Source organism: Mytilus galloprovincialis, chromosome 6 (assembly GCF_965363235.1).
Source record: "Mytilus galloprovincialis chromosome 6, xbMytGall1.hap1.1, whole genome shotgun sequence".
Lineage (NCBI taxonomy): Eukaryota > Metazoa > Mollusca > Bivalvia > Mytilida > Mytilidae > Mytilus > Mytilus galloprovincialis.
Genome location: NC_134843.1, coordinates 66,128,029 through 66,148,744, shown reverse-complemented (window position 1 = coordinate 66,148,744; position 20,716 = coordinate 66,128,029). Strand labels below are relative to the sequence as shown.

Genomic DNA, 20,716 nt, shown 5'->3' with positions numbered 1-20,716 from the left:
GTATACGGTGCAGGAAATGCTTACCCTTCCGGAGCACCTGCTTTCACTCCCGTTTTTAGTGGAGTTCGTGTTGTTTCTAAATTATTATTTATAACTGTTGATGTAAATGTCCTTTGGTTTTTGTGAGTCTTTGTTTACTCCTTGGTTTTGATTGTTATTGTCTTGTTGTATACATCTGATTTTACATAAAAGTTAAAGCAGTAAACATTTACCCTGGAGGTTGAATAGTCTGACTTCCGTATTATTCGGATCAATTGGAGATGAAACGAAAGTGCTGGCATTGAAATTATATACACGTGGATCTCCAACGATTATCTTATAGTTATCAACTCTGAAATAGAAATATTGTAATAAAATTGAAGAATGTATTAAGTAGTTTTTGCTGAATTTAACAGTACTCTTAATTACACCCTAAAGTTGGAATCATCGAAATTTCCGAATGGAAATAAAACGTAAAATTATGCCAATCACTTTTCATTTAAAAAAAGGAAATATGTTTGACGACTGAGTTATATTGTTGGAAATTAATGATTATTAAAATTTTGGACTGCAAATAGCCTTTTTTTCGATATTTTATCGTGTGTTTTTCTATGTTATGATGTTATACTATTGTTTCAGAAAAAGGGAGAAGGTTTGGTACCGTTAAAATGTTTAATCCCGCTGCAAATGTTTGCACCTGTCCTAAGTCAGGAATCTGAAGTACAGTAATTTGTTTATGTAATTTATACGTGTTTCTCGTTTTTTATATAGATTAGACCGTTGGTTTTCCCGTTTGAATGGTTTTACACTAGTAATTTTGGGGCCCTTTATAGCTTGTTGTTCGGTGTGAGTCAAGGCTCCGTGTTGAAGGCCTTACATTGACCTATAAAGGTTTACTTTTATTAATTGTTATTTGGATGGAGAGTTGTTTCATTGGCACTCATACCACATCTTCATATATTTGACAACTTGAGTTTCTTCAATCTGAACTTTAACGCTATAGTATATACCTTAAAGCTGCAGACTTTGCTATGTCGTCATCTATATTGTAAACAAATTCACTTCTTGCTGAACCACTGCATTCCTTTAAATGTTTCCACTGACTTACTGAGTCTAAATGATCCGGCTTTTCTAAAGCATATAGAGTCATTGTTTAAATATATGCATCATGCAGCAGAAATTCCTATAATTATTCAGCTGCAAGTGGAATTATTATAAATAAATGTATATTTATAATTCGGGTATATCTTGGACCTTAGACGGGTTTGTCTATCTCAGTCTCTATGTATCCCTTTTGATCGTATAGCATTCAACGTGACTAGGTATTTACACATTAGTTTTGAGCTATGAATGCAAATCAAAATGAGACACTAATGGCCGAAAATCTCATCTGATGAACGGAGTACAAATTGTACTGTTATTGTTAATTTTGTCGAAAATGTTATTTATAATCCTTCACTTATATAGTATTATCAATTTCAAGTTGTCCAATCATGGTGCAGTTATAAGAATTATGGTACCAATTTTACTGCATCAGATGCGCATTTGGAACAACATCCGTATGACATGTTGCTCAACTTTAATGTCTTGCCCAGTCAAGTTTAACCGTTAAGGAAACATTTCAAATGCATTTAATACTGAATTGAAACATAGTAAAAGAGCTATTATAAACACGACTTGATTAATCATTATATACCAATTAAAGGTGCAGTAGCTGTTAAATTCATGTTCACCGATTTGGCTCAAATTCTCATATTTGATTTATAATCATGTAAAACATTCATCCAAACTTATAAAAGTCTAAAATAACAAATAAACAGGGTATGGGCATGATAAAACGTAGCTTCTCTCGTGTGTATTTTAGCTTAGACGCCATCTAATTAACTATCGAGTTGACCTCCAAAGAAAGTCATCTGGTGACCATATAAGCGATGTAAACATAAATATAGCTATAAATAGATTAAGCGAGCTCGTGCTAATGGATTTTTTTTCTAAGTCTGTTTAATTTCATATACTAGATTAAAAAAATAATTATGTTTATTATAGTTTTTACCTATATAAGAATGATTTTTTTGTGGATCGAATCAGTCTAACAATTGATTTACCTTTGTTTCCCTTTCAATGTTGACATTCTTTTCCTTTAAATAACTTTACACAAATAAATCACGTGTTATCCATTTCTAGCTAATATGTTAAATTGAAGCTCCTATGAATACGGGTTCATTGAGGTCAAATTATTCACTTGCAAGTGAATAATTCATCATCAATGTTTCTTAGCATATTTTGACAAAATTAAACCATACTGGCTACTAAAAGCGAATAATTCTTTCACTATTTCACTTCTATTAATGATTCAAACCAATCATATATTAGATCTTTAATATATCTGGTAGCTAGTGCCCCTTGAAAGTCTGTGCATGAATCGCTCAATAATTGCTTTAGTTTAGTTTGGAATTTTTAAGACTTTGAGTTCCTTTAAACCTTCATTTCTTGAGGTCTGTCAAAGTAAGTTTTGATTATTCATTTGATTACAGAAAATAAACATTAAAATTAATTCTCATATGATTGAATGGAAAACAAGGAAGCTTTATTGCTGCCGTATTTGTTTACCAATTGCACTAACCGATTATATATATAGAAAGGTCTTCAAATTATTATTCATTATTCATTATTAATAATGATTACATATGCATTGTTTTCAGTCTATGTTATTTATGACTTTGACTGTCCCTCTGGTATCTTTTGTCCGTTTTTATTCATTTATCAATTATATAGAATATAATCGATTCTTTTTGCTCCTCTATAAACATTGAAAATTAAATATATACCTTGTTGATATCTGGCAATATCTAAGATTGTGGAAAACCAGTCAACAGCATGTATCATACTAAAAACAATGAAAAGTATAAATAGTCGATAGTATTAGTTGAATGGATATAGTCCTTCTATCTAATTTGTGAACATTTTGACTTCGCAGTATTAAATTTGATACTTCCTTTTACAAAACTGGCCTTTTTTCTGTTGAATGATCCTTTAAATCATTTCTATTTATATAAACCTTTTGTCGATGGTAAAGTTAAAGATCAATCTTCAAATTTGAACTTCAAACGCAAAAACGTTGCCTTCTGTTGAATACATCAAGCAAAGTTGTCGTGTAGATGACGACCCAATAATTCAGAGGGTTTACAGTCAAGTCCATCTCTTTATAGGCAAGTTAAAAGCAGAAATAAGAAGTGAATGAATTGTCAACACGAATGCCACAAGACAATTCCTTAACCAAAACATAAAAGTGCAGATTAGAACACATTATTAACAAAGAAAGCATAAACAGTATAATAATGTATAATAACAAGATCATATCTCTTATGATTCTAATACAAATAGTGAATATTCTTTTGATTTTCTTTTAAATAAAGCTAGAATTAGTAAATGATTCTCACCCATGATGTATACAACCACTTTGTCCTAAATATTTTGGACTGTAAACAAGTCCGACTGATTTTGTTCCTCCTTCCCATAAATCTCCTTTGTCTCCTCTCAAAGGAAGGTTGCTAGAACCAAAGTCAAGATCACCACCATTCTGTAAAGACAAATTTAATTAAATTTACAGTTGATGAATGCTATAATGATGTTACTATCAAAATATTGATCCGAAGCTGTCGTAGAAATCGTATAAGTAATAACTATGACTCGTCAAAATAAAAATGATCATAAGAATGCTTATACGTATCATTACTTTTTGTGTTCTATCAACAGTCAAATTTAATAAAGACAATATTCGGAAGGAACAATTACATTTGTAGTCAATAAAGATAAGACACACATATACAATGAGGCAGTTCAATACTACTGAGAAATTGGAAAGAGGCAGAATATACCAAAAGAACGTTAGCTTGACCACATAAAACAACCCTGAATGATTTTGTTTCTCTTACCCTTTAATCTGGCACCGGAGTCAACGTAGACGTTATATATTACAAATATTTTATTAACACTGTACATTATAGCATCCAAAATGATTGAATATTAGGAATACAGATTTTTCACTTTTGTTTCTTGATATCATTACGAACTTACTGACACATTTGAAGTACATTTTTCGTTTTCAATTCACAAGAAATGATGAAATGTGCTAATTTTTAATTCATCTTGTTATATATTTGCATGCTGAGGAATAGTTTATACTTTAAGACCTTCCTCATTGTAATTTCGTGTTTTTATAAACTCAAAGCTATAGTTTTACCGATTTACTAATTGCTAAACATACGTATTATTTTATTAACCTATCTAGATTTTACTCTTTCCGATATTTTTTTCGGATTATACTTCTTTGATACCTCACTACACGTTATTCCTTACCTATTGTTTGACGTTAACTTAAAAATGTGTAGTTATATGTAAAAAAATAATAAATGGTATTGAAGATGCACTTCAGATATATCAGTCATCGTAATAAAATAGTTTGTACTTACATCAGCAAGGAAAATAAAGACCGTATTATCCATGTAGTCATTTCTTTCCAATGCTTTAACAACCTTCCCAATTCCATAATCAAGTGAAGATACCATTCCTAGCAAAAAACGAATAGATATAATAATTGCTCAAATATATGACAATTCTATCACTGAAACATTATTGTTTTTGCTCAAATTTTAAATCCCTATTGATACACACCTAGGCCTGAAACTACAAAAAAAAGTACAATTTCTATCTTTTTTAGAAGAAATCTACATTTTTTAAATGCAGGAAACATGTTTAGCTTCCAATGCTTTCTTGGTAGCTAACATGTCTTAACTGTTCGTATATTACTTCAAAAGGACATGGAAAAAAAAAAAAAAAAAAATGAAATGAAAATTAAACTTTAGATATTTGATGAGTCTGAAGCGTTTTCTTTTCATTGAAATTTAACAGGTCCTATAAAGGGTCATTGGCGGTACAAATATACCGTAAAAACATACTTTTAACGCGTTGATATTCACCTTTAACACATTGTCTTTACTTTTAACGCGTCGAATTGAAAAAATCAAGACAATTGTTTGCAAAGTATAACCATTCGGCAATAAAGAATGTGTGGCTGCAGGTGTGTTTACAATAACAGGATGTCAGTAAATGATTGCCCTTTTTAGACAAAATATTTCCATTGAAAAACTCAGTAGCATATAGGGTTACCAATTTATAAAACTTTTTAGCTCACCTGGCCCAAAGGGCCAAGTGAGCTTTTCCAATCACTTGGCGTCCGGCGTCCGTCGTCGTCGTCCGTCGTCGTTAACTTTTACAAAAATCTTCTCCTCTGAAACTACTGGGCCAAATTTAACCAAACTTGGCCACAATCATCATTGGGGTATCTAGTTAAAAAGATGTGTGGCGTGACCCCGCCAACCAACCAAGATGGCTGCCATAGCTAAAAATAGAACATAAGGGTAAAATGCAGTTTTTGGCTTATAACTCAAAAACCAAAGCATTTAGAGCAAATCTGACATGGGGGTAAAATTGTTTATCAGGTCAAGATCTCTCTGCCCTGAAATTTTCAGATGAATCGGACAACCGGTTGTTGGGTTGCTGCCCCTGAATTGGTAATTTTAAGGAAATTTTGCTGTTTTTGGTTATTATCTTGAATATTATTACAGATAGAGATTAACTGTAAACAGCAATAATGTTAAAAAAAGTAAGTATTACAAATAAGTCAACATGACCGAAATGGTCAGTTGACCCCTGTAGGAGTTATTGCCCTTTATAGTCAATTTTTAACCATTTTTCGTAAATCTTAGTAATCTATTACAAAAATCTTCTCCTCTGAAACTACTGGGCCAAATTAATCCAAACTTGGCCACAATCATCTTTGGGGTATCTAGTTTAAAAAATGTGTGAAGTGACCCGGCCAACCAACCAAGATGGCATGGCTAAAAATAGAACATAGGGGTGAAATGTAGATTTTGACTTATATCTCTGAAACCAAAGCATTTAGAGCAAATCTGACATGGAGTAAAATCGTTCATCAAGTGAAAATCTATCTGCCCTGAAACTTTCAAATGAATCGGACAACGGGTTGTTGGGTTGCTACCCCGAAATAAGTAATTTGAAGGAAATTTTGCAGATTTTGGTTATTATCTTGAATATTATTATAGAAAGAGATAAAATGTAATCAGCAATAATGTTCAGCAAAGTAAGATCTACAATTAAGTTAATATGACTAAAATGGTCAGTTGACCCCTTAAGGAGTTATTGCCCTTTATAGTCAATTTTGACCAATTTTTCGTAATTTTTTGTAATCTTTTACAAAAATCTTCTCCTCTGAAACTACTGGGCCAAATTAAACCAAACTTGGCCACAATCATCATTGGGGTATATTGTTAAAAAAATGTGTGGCGTGACCCCGCCAACCAACCAAGATGGCTGCCATGGCTAAAAATAGAACATAGGGGTAAAATGCAGTTTTTGGCTTATAACTCAAAAACCAAAGCATTTAGAGCAAATCTGACATGGGATAAAATTAATTATCAGGTCAAGATTTATCTGCCCTGAAGTTTTCAGACAAATCGGACAACCTGTTGTTGGGTTGCTGCCCCCGAATTAGTAATTTTAAGGAAATTTTGCAGATTTTGGTTATTATCTTGAATATTATTATAGATAGAGATAAACTGTAAACAGCAATAATGTTCAGCAAAATAAGATCTACAAATAAGTCACAAGACCAAAATTGTTAATTGACCCCTTAAGGAGTTATTGCTGTTTATAGTCAATTGTTAACAATTTTCATAAATTTTTGTTATTTTTTGTAAATTTTTAGGAAATATTTTCCACTGCAATTACTGCGCCAAGTTCATTATAGATAGACATAATTGTAGCAACAAGAATATTCATTAAAGAAAGATCTACAAACACATCACCATCACCAAAACTCAATTTTGTCATGAATTTATCTGTGTTTATTGTTAATATGCACATAGACCAAGGTGAGCGACACAGGCTCTTGAGAGCCTCTAGTTTTTGTATCTACAGTTGCAAACGAGGTAGTGGGGATTTGATAAATAATCATATATATAAAATAGGAAATTCCAAATCTGATCGGGACTGCTTTCTCATCTCCGTTCACTGCACTAGTATTTACCAAGAGCGAATCATTCAAACTGTTGAACGAGCTTGTTACAGTGCAGTTATGGAAATACTTATTTAATAAAATTACCCAGCAGTAAAAAGATAAAATTTTGAGTAGCAACAGTGCTGAAGAAACAATTATTTTGAACTTAATGGCCGATGCCTTATCCAGAGAATAGAAGATATCATGGGAAGTAATAGAATACCAATCAAATAAGATATAATACAAATTTTAGTTTTTCTTGAATTTATTAAAATAATACGCTTATGATTGGTAATGCATTGAGGTTTATAGTTGAGAAGCTGTTTAAAATAGTGAACGATCTTCACCCTTCATTTAAATTTACCTATAAAATTGAAACAAAGATATATATCTTTAAATACAGGGAGAGGTTCAGGATCACAAATATTGTTTACATAAAGAGCAACACCAGACCTTCAAATAAATGTCAGTATATAGATAACATTTCTATGATAGCCCTTCTCTCTGTCCTATAGGTTATCCTATTTATTTGTATTGTAGTCCTGTAATATTATGTTGTCATTTCAATGTTATATTTAATATTGCCATTAAAGTGGGAGGTTTATAATGCCACAAAACCAGGTTCTACCAACTATTGTTTTCTTTAAAAAATGTCCTGTACCAAGTCAGGAAAATGGCCATTGTTATATTATAGTTCGTTTCTGTGTTTGTTACAGTTTAACGTTGTGTTTCTGGTGTGTCGTTTGTTTCCTGTTATATTTGAGTGTGAATTCGTATTGCTATAAGACGTGTCACGGTACTTTTCTGTCCAAAAAAATATGTATTTAATTTTTATGTTATATTTGTTATTCTCATCGGATTTCTTCTAATGCTTAGTTCGTTTCTTTGTGTGTAACATTTTAATGTTGTGTTTCTGTTTTGTCGCTGTGCTCCTCTTATATTTAATGCGTTTCCCTCAGTTTTAGTTTGTAACCCGGATGTGCTTTTTTCTATTGATTTATGAGTTTCGAACAGCGGTATACTACTGATGCCTTTATTTAAGTCTAACAGCTTATTTTGATTTATAAAAGGAGAAACTGTTCGGCACCATTGAAATAAAAGTGAGACATAGAGTATTAAGGATATAATTGTCATATTCAAAGATCATCTCAAGCAAAGGAGATAGAAATTTAAAGAGCATGAGCTTAGAAGCAGTTTTCAATATAGAACGATCGGAGTTATTCCGCTTTAAACAAGAATCTGACAAGCAGATTCCACTAGATCTTGTAACCATATCCTTTATTATTAGGCAATATGTATAAGGTTTTGCGTAATAAGTAAAAAAAAAAATAATGAAAAAAAAACCTTTGTTTTGCGAAGTGAAGGCGACACCTTCCAAAACCAACAATGGTTGTTTCTTGTTGCAACTTATAAACAATACTGACTAAGCATACGTGGCTGTTGGGTACTTCCTTACACTCATCGCGTTACAAGTACGTTTTAACGAGTTTTTTGTTTATACGGATCGTTTATACGTCATTGAATCGACTGCAGACTCATCAAGGGCACTCATACAACAAATTATGAAAGCTAAAAAAGAATAAAAAGTACCAGAATACATGAGGGCTTATATTACCAAAAAGACATATACAAAAAAGTCAAATCCAGGGACAATTTACTATTTCTGAAAATGTGTTGCAATTTGACTCCTGATATTTTCTTACAGAACATACGGCATAAACAAATGGTACGGTTACAATATATGCATGTAACAAAATTAATATCATTTATATGTACCCTAATTGGTTTATTTACACGTTAATTGCATGATACAATCTTACATTCAGAAAATGATATACCCGAAAAACACATTGCTGTTACAAAAAAAAAAAGAGATTCAATTTGTAAACAAGAGAGGCAAAATACATCATAGGGGCATTCAAACTTATAAGTTAGAAATAAACAGGCAATGATGTGGTTAAAAAAGAAAAGACCAACAGACACAAAGTAGAAAACTAAAGACTGAGCAAAATGAACCCCATCAAAAACTAGGGGTTATCTTAATTGCTCCGGAAATATAAGGAAATCATTTACAAACATGTGGAACCCGTCGTGTTGCTGATCATATTAGGACGAACCCGGTAATAAATCTAATTCGGTAGGTCAAAAAAATATATGTGTTTTGTTAAAATAAAATGGTCCTCTTAATAAGTTACACTCACCTAAGTAAGTTTGTCTATTTGCATCGGTGACATTAGGATACATGTCCTTAAATGTTTTAGGGACCTGAAAGTATAAAATTAAGTACAAATAAGTGCAAGATGAAGGAAAAATACGATTGCACTATTTTTTATTTCCTTTGTTTTTTTTCAAAATTTATTTCTATAACTTTTACCACACACGATATATTCATTAATTATAAAGACTAAACAGTTTAAATCGAGACCTCAATAAAATGTTCTCCATGTCAAAGGATATGTAAAAGTGCTAATACCATTACATGAGCTAAAATAGAAAAAAAAACACCATGGAAGTGATGATAATGCATTCATTATATCAGAGTGTTAAACAGTTATGAGAAACGTAACTTATAACATAAGATCAGAGAAGGTTGACATTCGTCACATAGAGGACTTATTTGTTGAAGACCGTAGGTTGCTGTAAATGTTCACATCCACTTCATTTCAACTTTGGCGAATAGTCGTCTCATACTGTTATATTTAACATTGCCATGAAAGTGCAAAGTTTGGCTACCCTCAAAACCAGGTTCAACCCACCATTTTTTCTTAAAATGTCCAGTATCAAAATCAGGGAAATGACAGTTGTTATCCTATCTGTGTGTGTTACATTGTCATGATTGTCGTTTGGTTTTGGTTGCACTTTAGTGATTCTGCTGTTTCGTTGTTTTCCTCTTATAGTTGACTGTTTCCTTGTATTTTAGTTTTATTTAGGATATGTTTTCTCTCAATCGATTTATGACTTTCGACAGTGGTATACTACTAATGCCTTTATATACCATCTCCTTATTATTATATTGATTTGGTTTCTCATGAATAGAATAAGTAAGTTCTTTGAACCAACTCAAACCGAGAAATATATCCCTGTTCAAGTTTAAGAGGAAACAGTGATTTAACACTTACCTGAAGTGGAAAATGAGGAGTCGTATAAGAGATTTGTAAGAACAATGGAGATGTCTTTCCGTCGTTGTTTTCTATTATTTCAACAGCTCTGTCTGTGAACAAATCCTGATTTAAAGATATTTTAGATTAAAACCAAATAATTTTCATCATATTATTTTGTGGATTTCTCAGTTGTAGTATCTTAGCAATTGGTATTGGTATGGTTATGTTTTTATTACTAAAATTATATCATTATTTTAAGCAAGGGTTGCTTCTCTTGCTACATATATCCTTTGATTAACCGAACGACAAAATAGTTATGAAACAACATATTAGATCAGATCAATTGTATACTGTGTGCTAACCAGCATGAGAATAAATGCACACTATAGCACATGGTGTATACACTTATTGTTCGTTGAAAAATTAATCGTAATAAACAGCTGCGCCATGAGCGCATAATACGCCATTCGTCTTGTGTGAGAAGTTTTATGCAATAATCATAAATAGTTTCTGAGATACGGCGCGACATGGAAAAAAAACTCTTTTTACAAAAAACTATTTTACAAAAAACTCAATAACTCTAAAAAAAATTTTTAATCATCACCAAAAAAATATACAGATCTTTAGTTTAATAAAACTAAGAAGTGTGTAAAGTTTTAAGCAATAGTCATTAATGGTTTTTAAGATATGATGCAACATGTGAAAACCCCCCTCTTTTTTTACAAAAAAACTCAATAACTCCAAAATAAAATTTTGAATCATCACCAAAGAGTATAAAGATCTTAAGATTAATATAAATAAGAAGTGTGTAAAGTTTTAAGCAATAATCATAAATCGTTTATGAGATATAGCGCGACATGTGAAAACCCAACCCCTTTTTTCCTAAAAAACTCAATAACTCTAAAATAAATGTTTGAATCATCGCCAAAAAGTATACAGATCTTTGGCTTAATATATTTAAGAAGTGTGGGAAGTTTTAAGCAATAGTCAGAAATCGTTTTTGAGATACAGCGCGACATGTGAAAAGTACACACCCCAGTTTTAGTTATAAAGTCAAAAAGTTTAAATCCTATTTTCACCAAAAAGTATACAGATCGTTTGATTATCAAAAGAAACAACTATGTTAAGCTTCATGAAATATGGATAAGTGGTTCTTAAGTTACGATGCGACATGTTGACGCCGGATAGACAGACAGACAGACGTTTGTATACCATAATACGTCCAGTCGAAATTTTGACGTGCGTATAAAAACCACATGTACATGTCATTTATACTATTTTCTCTTGTTGATGCATTGCTGATATATGTTCCAAATTGTTGCAAATGTATTTCAAATTGTGAATTGACATGACGCATATTTTTAGACAAGTTTAAAAAAAAATATTAAACTATATATTTTCCATATGAAAGTATCTGACGAGAAAATATATACCATGATAAATTTGTTTAAACTCGCGATACAAAATATGCATTATAATCAACTGATGACACGAAACTGCAGAATATTATCTCTACCTTAATAAGTCTAATGAAAACTTTTGTATTTTTGTAGCATGTCCTTATATTTAATTGACTAATTTCTTAGTCACGGTAAGTAGGAAATAATGTTTTATATGTTTTTTAAATAACCCTATGTTTATTTTACATAACGTAATACCGTAGAATATGAACCATCTGGTGGAAAATAAATGTCCTCATTTCTCCAAAAGTCGTAGTTACCACCTAAAATATACATGTATTATCAATCTAAGAATAATAAAATCCAAAACAAAATGATTGAAATTGTCAGTCAAAAATAAAACATTGTCTAAAAAATATGTGTACAAATAAATATAATCAAACACAAGTCCGATGATGTGTTAGATAATGCCTACTCCATAGCCGGATGACAGTAAAAGTATTAAATCAAAGAAGAAAATTTCTTCGAATGTTTTTTTTTCTAAGTATCTAACTAAAACTTGTGAATATATTTTTCTACCATAAGAATAGAACTTTATCAAAAGTACCAGGATTATAATTTTATACGCCAGACGCGCGTTTCGTCTACATAAGACTCATCAGCGACGCTCAGATCAAAATAGGTAAAAAGCCAAACAAATACAAAGTTAAAGAAGCTATTTTAACAATATTTAGCTGTCTAAGTTGTGTTTTATGCAATTGTTATTTAATTGTTTTGATTTCAACCTCAAAAGAATTGAATATTTCTAGAATGAACATTCGAAATGACTATAACAGTTCATTGATAACAAAAGAGTATAAATAATTGAGGTATCACGATCAAATCGTACGGAAGAAGAAAGCATGCGAAACGGGACCACTATACTTTGGACAGATACATTTAGATTACCAACTGGGTTACACGGAAAATATATCAGAAACAACTAAGAATACATTATAATTTTGTCCTAAAACTTTTTACAATGCTTGTTCTCATAGAGTGTTCTTTAGATGGTCTTGGTGTCTTGTATTTCAAAATTTGTATTACATATTTCAAACTACTGAACATATGTCCTTTTAATAAGACGATACGTTCTGTATAATGTTTAGATTTTGGCTTTTACGTTTACTTTTTAAGAATTTATATAGATAAATGAGCTAAGAGCGATAATACAAATGAATTAAAGGGAAATTTCCCGATATAACCAAAACGTTTTGACAGATCAATGTTTTTATTTGGCACAACTTTTTGGAATTTTGGATCCTCAATGCTCTTCAACCTTGTACTTGTTTGGCTTTATAAATATTTTGATATGAGCGTCACTGATGAGTCTTATGAAGACGAAACGCGCGTCTGCCGTACTAATCCCGGTACCTTTGATAACTATTTACGTGTTAATTGAATTTGATTCTAAGAGCATTAAATCAACTTACCAAATGACCTTGAGTAATAATCACCTCCTCCCTTTAAAATACCGAGAAATGAGTCAAACCCTCTTTTTGTCGGTATTACATCTTCATTGCAGTGACCAAGGTGCCATCTTAAAAACAATATTTGACAGGTTATGATTCAGTTCTATACACAAGAGCCCTGTATCTTTGATGAGTGTTATTCTATAAAAGTACATACTACTAGTTGATTTAATAAACATTTTAATGGGTATTTTACAGTTTTGTATTGTTTCCTAATATTAAATATTTTACTGGTTGGTTGTTTGATATCATGTATACATTGACAAGGCTAAGTATAAAGTATGATGCCGAGACCTGGATTTGTCCTTGAAAAGTTCACGCATCAAAAAAGGAATGCAGAAGTCATACCAGTTTGAATGATGGCGCAGAACATGATTTACCCAATAATTATTTTGGTGGAGTGCCGGTATCTAGAAAGTAATAAAAGAGTTGAATAAAATTGAAAAGTAACATTAAATATAATACTGTACAATATAGAAAACTAAAAGACTGTGCAATACGAACCCCACTAAAACCTAAACAGTCAATTATAATGCAATCTTAACTCGGTTTGCTAATAAATATTTTTACAATTATTAGGTATGTTCTTATTTATTATGAAATGTCAACATTTTGCATCGGTTTGCTATTTAATAAAAAAAAAACTCTTTTAAATTGATTCGCTTATGTTTAATTGTTTAGTTTGAAAGCAAAATATCAAACTCGAGTAAAACTTTCAAATGGTTTTAATCAGTTATTTCAAAGAAAGCATATTAATATTTTTTTCAGAGCTGATATGTTGATGATAATGGTAAGATTTGTAATAATTTGTTTTTTTTTACGCAAAAAAGTACAACACATGATACAAACCCTAAATATATGTTATAATGTACCTACTTTCCGGCGATATGAGTGGTATATCCACTTTTCTTCAGAAGTTCTGGCAGAATGGTTATGTTTGTCGGTAAAAACTTTGGTTGATGATTCTCAACGACAAGCCACTGCAAAATGCACATGGCAAAGGTTTAAGTAGTTTTACAAAAAACATATATCAATTGTTTTAAAAGAATCTACATAAAAATAATGATATTTACACTAATTAGTTTTCAGCAAATGCTTGATTTAAACAATGTAATCAGCTTTGTTAGAGCGAACGGAGGCAATTTCATCTATGAGCTCTAAATGCATGCGACTATATATTGTAAACCAACTTATTTTTGCAATGGATTTATTTTCGCGACTATTTCTAGTACACAGATAACTCGAATTTATATTGTCGCAAACCATTTGAGCCTTTCGTCATATAAATACACAAAGAAAATAAATCACAGAAAAGACGGCTGAAATGTGCAAATGCGTTACAAATTATCCGCTATAATAAGTTGGTTTACTGTATTACATTTTAAAACGAAGACTCAGCAGAACAGTCGACTGTTGGGTTTTTTAAACCAAAAAAGTTGAAATGCTGTACTATTATTGTAAAGTAACCCGAGTGCCATAAACATGGTTACTATTAATTTACCTTGTTACTTAATAGTATATTCATAAAAATACAAATTTTGTTTTTAAAGATGTGTACTCATGGAGTAATGAACAATGCAAATACAGTTTATGAACTACTACATGCCAACTGTAATATTGAATTAAAAATTTTTGGGAAAATAGGCTGAGTACAAAGTTAAAAATAATTTAGATTTTAAGTAGGAGAAAGTACACTGTGCTTAAATTATTTGATAAAATAGATACTGACATTGGTAGTTATTCACATTGTTAAGAATTATTAAGTTATTGAAAAGTAAAACAAAGGGGGGACGAAAGATACCAAAGGGACAGTCAAACTCATAAATCTAAAACAAACTGACAACGCCATGGCTAAAAATGAAAAAGACAAACAAACAACAGCACACATGACACAACATACAAAACTAAAGAATAAACAACACGAACCCCACCAAAAAAACTAACAAAGTGATTGAAAAGGTTTATATAAAAGGCAAAAGTGGTTAATCGATGTTTAAAACTTGCAAATCTGTATTAAATATGCAAACATGAGAAAAAATCTTGAGAGAGACTAATGTGATTCTAAATAGATTGACTGAGTGCATTTACAAGGTTACACTTTCTACTACGATGTTTCACCAACTATAGACAAATTAATAAAATGACATAAAAGCAGAAGTAGCCCGCGTACAAAAAATACCCTGCTCCAACAGATTTAGAATTAAAAGAAAAAACAACTGAAATCGATTTTACGGTCATCATAAGTGAATTGGGTGACCAATACGATTCCTATGTCTTAACTCACTATCAACGTGTTTTCACGGTCTTAAACCTTTAGATATAAAACAGTCGTCTGAAATGTTTTTGCACATTATGCGTTTAATGCAATTTCTTAAATATTTGTTTGTTACCTGGATTTGTAATCAATAAAAGAGATTGGAACATTTGATTCGGTCTCTTGTTTAAAATGTTATATTTAGGTCATTCCACTTTTCGTGGAAAGACCTTTTGTTTTTCTTCTGATTATTTTTTTTTCTTCTGCCGTCTGAGATGCTTTTTTGTCTTGCAACATATCGAATTGATTTTTTGGCCAATGATGTTGTACAGTAATGGGGGTTTCAAAACTTACCCTATGTGACCGAACACTTATTCTTATAGGAGTTATCTCCCCGCGTCCCCTTTTTCTTGTTATCGTTATATCTCTAAAACCGTAAAAGTTTTTAGCAAACTGTCTTCATCAAATTGTTTGTCTACTCTTGAGAATGATTTGGTTTATTTGACTTGAGTGATCGGAAGACATCTTATGGGATTTATTTCCCTTTGAAAATTTAAGATAGGCGATTTGATGGATAAATAAAGGCAACAGTAGTATACCGCTGTTCAAAACTCATAAATCCATGGACAAATAACAGAATAGGGGTAACAAACTAAAACTGAGGGAAACGCATTAAATATAAGAGAACAATGACACAACATTAAAATGTAACACACACACACACACAGAAACAGACTAAGCATTAGACAAAACAAAATTGATTCGGTCTCTTGTTTAAATTCATACGTTACAAGTCGTAGAGGCCTAGAGTCTCTTGATATGAAGTCCTTGGTCCATTTGAAGGAAATTGAGGTCAAGGTCAAAGGTCAAGGTCATGTTCTAAATTTTGAATTTTGCTTGTTATCATTATTCCACAGAAACTGTGACAGTAAATGATATGATGTTTTTGCCAAATAACTGTTTACAATAAGGTGCAACTTCAACCTATTTCAGTCAAAGTGTTTTGGTTAACTCTTATAGGAGTTTTCTCCCCTTTTGTATTTCAAATCAGTATTCCTCCACAACCATACAAGTGATTGACCTCCGGCCTTCCGTTTTGAGTTCACTGACCTATTATCTTGAAATTGAGATCAAGGTCGAAGGTCAAGGTCATGTTAAAAAATTTTAATTTTGCTTGTTATCGTTATTCAAAAGAAACTGTTACAGTTAATGATATGATTTGTTTGCCAACTTGCTGTTTACAAAAAGGCGCAACTTCATAATATTTCAGTCAAAGTGTTTTAGTTAACCCTTATAGGAGTTTTCTCCCCTTATGTATTTGAAATCAGTATTCCTCCACAACCATACCAAGGATTGACCTGGGGTCTTTTGATTTGAGATCACTGACCTATGACCTTGAAATTGAGGTCAAGGTCAAAGGTCAATTTGACGTTCTAGATTTTGACCTTGCTAAAAATCATTTTCTGTTCATAATAAAACAATAAAGTCTTCTGCATATACCTATTAATCTTATTTTTTTATATCAATTTGAAGAACCAAATTACATCAACAAGAAGTGACATTTTCTAACATCGTTTTTTAAATTTCATTCTTATTATCGAGGTGGAAAGACCTTCAATTGTTCTCGGAAGAATTGATTTTTAATTAAAGTTAATCTTCTTTTCTCACTGTCTATAGTTAACACGTACCTGTAACCCAGTTCGAAAAGGATATTTGCCTGTAAGGATAGCAGCTCGTGACCTGGAAAATATTCCAATTGTATCATAGTTACCATAACAATTATACATGTACAATGAAATTATACAACTTCATATCAAACTTAGTGTGCAAATGTGCATGTTATTGAAGACAGCATCAAATAAATTTTAATTCTGATTTATTCGGTGATTTTTTCATTGGTTCTTTTTGAAATGTAGGATCTTTCTATATCATTTTTTTTCGGTGTGTCGTTTTTGAAATAATAGATTTTTTTTAATTAGGACATGCATTAACATTCATACATGTTTGTTTCAAGAGTATTTTAAGACATCCATTTAACAAAAAAGCTAGCCTCAATAAAGTGTATGATCTAAGTATTTGTTTTTATATGTTTGCACTGTGACACTTAGTATACTTTTGTTCCTCACATACTATAGCCATTTTGTGTTGAGATGATACAAAGAGTGATGGTATTTGAATATTTTGTTTCGACAGTTTGATAATTTTCATTCGTAGGGATTAAAATTCGCATATTTTTAAATAGTTAAATTCATCATTACATTAAGAGAAAAAAATCGTTATTTAGATTTCGTTAACACCGAGTAACATACATTGAAAGTATACGCCCCGTGTTTACGTTTTTTTTTAAAAGTATATATATATATATATCAAAATTGTACAGTAATTTAACTTCTATAATGTATGAATAGAATTTGTTGAGTATTGAAATGAAACCTACACCTTCATTTAATATGCAAATTTCTATTTTTTTTTATCCCAAGCTTACACAATCTATGAATAAGATATTTTGTTTCACAACTCTGTTGCAATAGCAAGATGTAAAATAAATTTACCTTCCAAAAAGTGTAATAACACATGAAAAATGATGGAAAGAATGTGTCATAATTTTGTTATGCGTGGCTGCATTTACTTGATCTTTCTAAAATTGTGTTGAACTCAACGAAATGAGACGTAGGCGTTGAAATATATAATATCAAGCTGAGCAGTAAAATAAGTTGATGAATATATAGTCATTAGATACACACTGTTTAACATAACGTGTATTATTTACTCACGGAGTACATACAGGTTGAACATACGAGTTTTCCAATATAACACCTTGTCTCGCTAACCTGTCCAGATTTGGAGTTAACACGTCGGAGTTGTGCCATCCAATATCGTTCCAACCTGGAGCAGTTAGGAAATTTTATGTCAAAGACTTTTCACTGATTGAAATCAACATGAACTACATTAACTATATAGGCGTTCAAGCTCGTCAGAATGGTTTTTTTTTTATCTAAAACTTTTATACTGTCTTTATAAAAGTATTTCTAAATTTTATTGACCAGTCTCTAGTAATTTGGGATCAAATTAAACAGGGAATATATCGAAGATCTGAAATCATCTTCGAATTTAGATACTATCTTAAAAATGATGCATTACTTTTTCGTTTAAAATAAGTTAGCCATTTCATTTATTTACATTTTATTTTATGTTTCAAATGTCTAACTTTTTTTTGTTCGTTTTATATCGAGGTATACCAAATTAAGATGTAAATATATTCCATATGAACTTATTAATTAATATATTCCAAATGATCGTATTAAGATATTAAAAATTATCATTTTTTTCGAAATGAACATACCAAGATATTTATTAAAAAAACATTTTAGTTTTAAGTAGAAGAAAAAAAAAATCATTTGTTTTACTGTACATGATATTTATATAAATCTGTGTTGGAAATATACATACCTTGATCATCAGATAAAATAAGGACTATATGAGGCGGATTTTCTGTTGCACAGTTTGGACAGTTTGAATCTGGTAGAAAATAAAATGCTAATTTTTTTTATCACAACATATATCATTTATAAACTAATAATGAAACCTGAAAATCATAGAAAGTAATTTCTCAATAAAACAAAACATTAGTTAACTTAAGTATACTAGTAATTGATTATATTTAAATACACGAAGACTCCTCCGTTCAAAACAGTCTACTAGTTCATTGACTTGTGTTAAGGACATTTTGGAAATAAAACATATGCAATTATTCATGGATTGTTTGAAAGTATTCGGAAAATTAAGACAATCAATATGTAATTAATTGCTGATATAATTCGATTGATTTAAACGTAAAACATACGATATAGTATGTAAAAAAACAACAATTTCAAATCTACTCTTAGGAGTTTTCAATCGATAAATCGACTAGTTTCACTTCCAAACCAATAACAAAATCAAATTATAATCTAATCAAATAGTCCTACCAAAAATAAGTTTACAGTTTATTGCTTTGACTGCTGCATTTTTTTCCTTTGGTATTAGGTGAATTAGTGTTCAGTGGATTCTGTCAATCTGTATACAATGAGTTGGGGATTGAAAAGTGAAACGCGAACAACTACGTAACACGATAATTCCTATGTTTATATATAGAATAGTTTATGAACAGAAGTATAATAAAATAACCAAATCTATCCGAGATCAACTATATCTATTAGAGTTGAAACCTCAGTTTCTGTATAATTTGAAAATAAGAACAGAAAATTTTAGAAATGTTTGTTATAAACCATTGATATTTCTGTTGTTCCGTTGTTTTCATCTTATAGTTGATGTGTTTTCCTCGGTTTTAGTTTGCCACTCGGATTTGCTTTCTTTTAATCTATTTATGACTTTGTAATCGCGGTTAACTACTGTTGCCTTTATTTATTCAGTACCGAAGTCCTGACTACAGAGCTGACGATACCCCCGTGACGTTTATACAACCAGCAGCTAAATTGACCAAGTGCTGTAAAACATGAAAACCACACGTATAAATTTCTTGCAAACGAAGCGCTTTGCCCATTCACATTTTTAAATATGCATTCTAAGGAACGATCAAAACCGAATTTTTGAAAGCCAAGTATGTATAATAACTGACACAATTGAAGACCTATATGACAAAAATTACATGAAATAGCTTTATTCATCTAAAGTTAACTTTGCCTGAGGGTTTTGTATCCTCTTTATCATTTCAAAATTCAAAAACGGTTAAAAATGTTTGTTATAAATAATGCAAGCACTTTGAGTTGTTTGGTAGCTTTGGAGACTAGTGGGGACTAATAGTCCACCAACAGTATTTAGAAAACCATATAATTTACCTTAATTAAGGATAGACTCTAAAATCTTAAAGAGTCGAAATATGATGAACGGATTATATAAACCGGAGGGAAATATAATACAAGCCCAAACAAAATAAATATAAACAAGTCTAAATTGAAAACAACGTTCAAACCTATGATTGCGATGGATAAAAACCGCAGTTTTTATGCGTGTGCATCCGGATATGGTGTACATGTTCAAATGTTAGTTTTGAACGTTGTTTTCAATTGAGACTTGTTTATAAAATGATTATGATACACTATAATTAAGAGCCTTGAATATTTAATAATGGTTTCATATTTTTGAGACTTTAGTGAATATTATTTATAAGGAACGCAGAATTGAGAAAAAAAGATGATTATATTTTGTCTTTGCTATTGACATAGTAATATGTGTTCTATATACCATAGAACAAAAACAAATTTGATATATGAATACTAGTAGATAACTTTCATAAAATGCCTAACCTTTGACAGGATTATGAATACTATTAGATAACTTTCATAAAATGCCTTACCTTTGACAGGATTATGAATACTAGTAGATAACTTTGA

General features: G+C 30.9%; 1 protein-coding gene across 1 annotated transcript in view; it reads right to left on the bottom strand.

Annotated features, from left to right (window-relative positions):
• Positions 1-20,716, bottom strand: part of LOC143080138 (arylsulfatase B-like) — a 52,984-nt gene that overhangs the window by 3,495 nt on the left and 28,773 nt on the right. Inside the window, exons 2-14 of the mRNA XM_076255855.1 lie at positions 18,774-18,842; positions 18,098-18,209; positions 17,012-17,063; positions 13,946-14,049; positions 13,031-13,137; positions 11,817-11,881; positions 10,177-10,281; positions 9,259-9,322; positions 4,452-4,549; positions 3,420-3,559; positions 2,808-2,866; positions 990-1,110; positions 213-331 (exon numbers count right to left, since the gene is read on the bottom strand). Coding sequence (XP_076111970.1) covers positions 213-331; positions 990-1,110; positions 2,808-2,866; positions 3,420-3,559; positions 4,452-4,549; positions 9,259-9,322; positions 10,177-10,281; positions 11,817-11,881; positions 13,031-13,137; positions 13,946-14,049; positions 17,012-17,063; positions 18,098-18,209; positions 18,774-18,842 — 1,215 coding nt within the window. The remainder of the gene's footprint in view (positions 1-212; positions 332-989; positions 1,111-2,807; positions 2,867-3,419; positions 3,560-4,451; positions 4,550-9,258; positions 9,323-10,176; positions 10,282-11,816; positions 11,882-13,030; positions 13,138-13,945; positions 14,050-17,011; positions 17,064-18,097; positions 18,210-18,773; positions 18,843-20,716) is intronic.